At 31.6% G+C, this 2,690-nt stretch overlaps 1 protein-coding gene across 1 annotated transcript; it reads right to left on the bottom strand.

Moving 5' to 3' along the window:
- Positions 1-343: 343 nt before the first annotated feature.
- Positions 344-2,041, bottom strand: LOC113854842 (40S ribosomal protein S11). Its single transcript, XM_027486100.1, has 6 exons — positions 1,954-2,041; positions 1,810-1,850; positions 1,615-1,715; positions 874-1,018; positions 701-790; positions 344-605 (listed from the first exon to the last, which is right to left on the bottom strand). The coding sequence occupies exons 1-6, from the start codon at positions 1,963-1,965 to the stop codon at positions 515-517; spliced, it is 480 nt and encodes a 159-aa protein (XP_027341901.1). The 5' UTR covers positions 1,966-2,041; the 3' UTR covers positions 344-514.
- Between the last annotated feature and the right edge of the window lie 649 nt (positions 2,042-2,690).

Raw genomic sequence — 2,690 nt, 5'->3', positions numbered from 1 at the left:
AACTCAATGGGCGTAGGTCAAGGGCATTTACTGCTTAATCAGAAATCCAAGGCAGAAGAGTATGCTGTAAAAAACAATAAAGGGAGAACTACTCTCGATAATATTATTATTAGTCATTTTTAATTAAATATAATCATACACTTACATCTTTAATTAAATATAATCAGCTGAGAGGATCCAACCCATCGATGAAAAGTTTCGGGTTGGATTTAAAGCAATGGATGAAAATACCAAACCACTTTTTTTCTCAGAATATATTGATTTTGAATTCAACCATCTAACACGTCAAATATGTCATCCAATTCTGTGGATTTCAACGAACAAATTTACTAGATAGAAATACTTGAAAAACAGATGAAGAGTCTGCATAGAGCCAATGAAAGCTAATAGTATCAAAAAACCATAATGTAAAACAAAATTCTACGAGGATTTGTCATATTTGTCACCTTCCAGAAATCAGATCTACTAATTAACAAGGTAACACTTTCCTTCAATAAAAACTGAAAATCAAAGCTCACATTCCAGTAAATGCCTTCTTTGCCCCACTAGAAGATCCAGCTGGGATCACTTTCAACACGTTGAACCTCACTGTCTTTGAGAGTGGCCTACAGAAGAGGGACAAAAATGAAATCAACAGATAACTAAATCTATATAATATGATCTTCAGGTTAACACAAAATTTTCTCTTACAGAGTCTCACCTGCATTGACCAATAATAACATGATCTCCTTCCTTCACACGGAAGCAAGGAGATATATGAGCAGCAATATTTGAGTGCCTCTTCTCGTATCTAAATATAAAATGTAAAAACAAAAGAAATTACATTCATGTTCATCCATAAGATCCACACATCAAATTATGACAGGTAAATACCTCTGATACTTCTTGATAAAATGAAGATAATTCCTCCTAACAATTATAGTCCTTGTCATCTTAGCACTGTGACATGTTCCAGCTAAGATACGGCCTCTAATTGAAACAGTGCCAGTAAAGGGGCATTTCTTGTCAATATAGGTCCCTGTATTGGGAAAAGAATTAAATCAAAAGCTCTGGTATAAAAACAGTAATTAACAAATATACAGAGGGATATGAAGTGATACATGTACATAAAGAAAATGACACAAGTAATGCCAGAAAGAGTTTAGCTATCACCCTCTCACCACCAAAATTTGGATTTAAAATTACATGCACACATTTCTCCATTCGCTAGATTACAATCATTTCCGAACATCAAACAATATTTGCAAGATACAATACCAAACTATCAACATTTTTTAAGAGAAAACTAGCATACACAGACATTCCTTGATTGCTATAAATAAAATTTTTCGCTTAAAACAGATCTCTGACTTGGAGTTGAAATGCTCATTTAAGAACCATTTAAATAACACACCATACACTCCAACGTATCAGTTAATAGACATCAACTAAAAGAACCCTTTATCTTTCACCACTTCATATTTAATTTATAAACATAAACCCTCAATATTCAACATTTATTATAATTTTAATATGAAATACAAATCCACAACAATAACCAAATAGATTCACCTTGCACAAATTTGAATAAAACAGCATTTTATAAAAGAAAGTGGAGGTGAGAGAGACACATACCTTCAATGGCTTCCCTGGGAGTCTTAAATCCAAGACCAATGGATTTCCAAAAGCGGTTTCCACCTTTTCCAGGTCTCTTACCCTTCCCAGATTTCTTCGAGCTGTGAAAGTGAACAAAACAACAAACTATTCAGCACCAACAACACAGTAGATAAAAAAAATTAAGCATTTATTTCGTGCATTTAGTTAATATACCTTAGAAACACTTTCGGTTGCTTCAGAAAAGCCTTCTCAGTCTGCAACGCAAATTTTATGACAAGAAAAACACTAAAGAGAATCAATGGAAGATCCAAAAGAGGCCTAAGCACTACGATGAACGAAATACGAAAGATTTCATACTTGTTCAGCCATGGTAAAGGGAGCTCTCGGCGAATGTTGCAGAGGAGAGTATTTGGGGAGCCGCACTCAAAAACCCTAACCACGTCTCTCACTAAGTTCAGGCGCAAGTTTTGCTGCTTTTATGTTGGTTTCAACTTTTGGGCTTTAAAAACGAGCTGCTAGTTCACTAAGCCCAGTTATAAGGGCTTCGCTATTTTTTGACAAAAAAATATGTTAACGGTTAATAAAAAAAATATTGATAATTGTTTCTTCTAGGAACAATGATATGCAACTTGTTAATGGTCTTCTGTTTGCTAGAGATTAAGAATGAATTATTTATTGACAAATAAAAATTTATTTTTAATATTTTTTAAAATTAATAAAATATAATAAATTTAAAGATAAATTTAATGTAATATGAATTTAATTTATTGATAATAAATAAATAAAATAAGTGATATCTAATTTTAATATTATATTACATGTCTTTTTAAATTATTCTAACTTATTTAAGTTAGTTGTATGCAAATGTGATTAGATGAACAAGAGGGTCCAAGTCTTAAGAAAAATAAAACTAATAATAAATAGATCTATAAAAAGAGATTTCTGCACCCTCTTGCCAAAAAAACACGACAACTTAAGGAAGAGAAAGACAAGATATGTAAGCTTATATTTAGTTAATGTGAATAATTTGCCAATCAATTACTTATTGAAATGATTTTTCTAAAAATATAAGAGAAATAATAATTAATTTCTAT

Source organism: Abrus precatorius, unplaced genomic scaffold (assembly GCF_003935025.1).
Source record: "Abrus precatorius isolate BTA unplaced genomic scaffold, Abrus_2018 Scaffold11, whole genome shotgun sequence".
Lineage (NCBI taxonomy): Eukaryota > Viridiplantae > Streptophyta > Magnoliopsida > Fabales > Fabaceae > Abrus > Abrus precatorius.
This window is presented reverse-complemented; position numbering and strand designations above follow the sequence as displayed.

Excerpts from the sequence above, each read along its gene's own strand:
- LOC113854842 (XM_027486100.1), bottom strand. Across the intron at positions 1,716-1,809 it reads CAACCGAAAGTGTTTCTAAG|CTCGAAGAAATCTGGGAAGG; the intron begins GTATATTAACTA and ends TCACTTTCACAG. Across the intron at positions 606-700 it reads GTTATTATTGGTCAATGCAG|GCCACTCTCAAAGACAGTGA; the intron begins GTGAGACTCTGT and ends CCTCTTCTGTAG.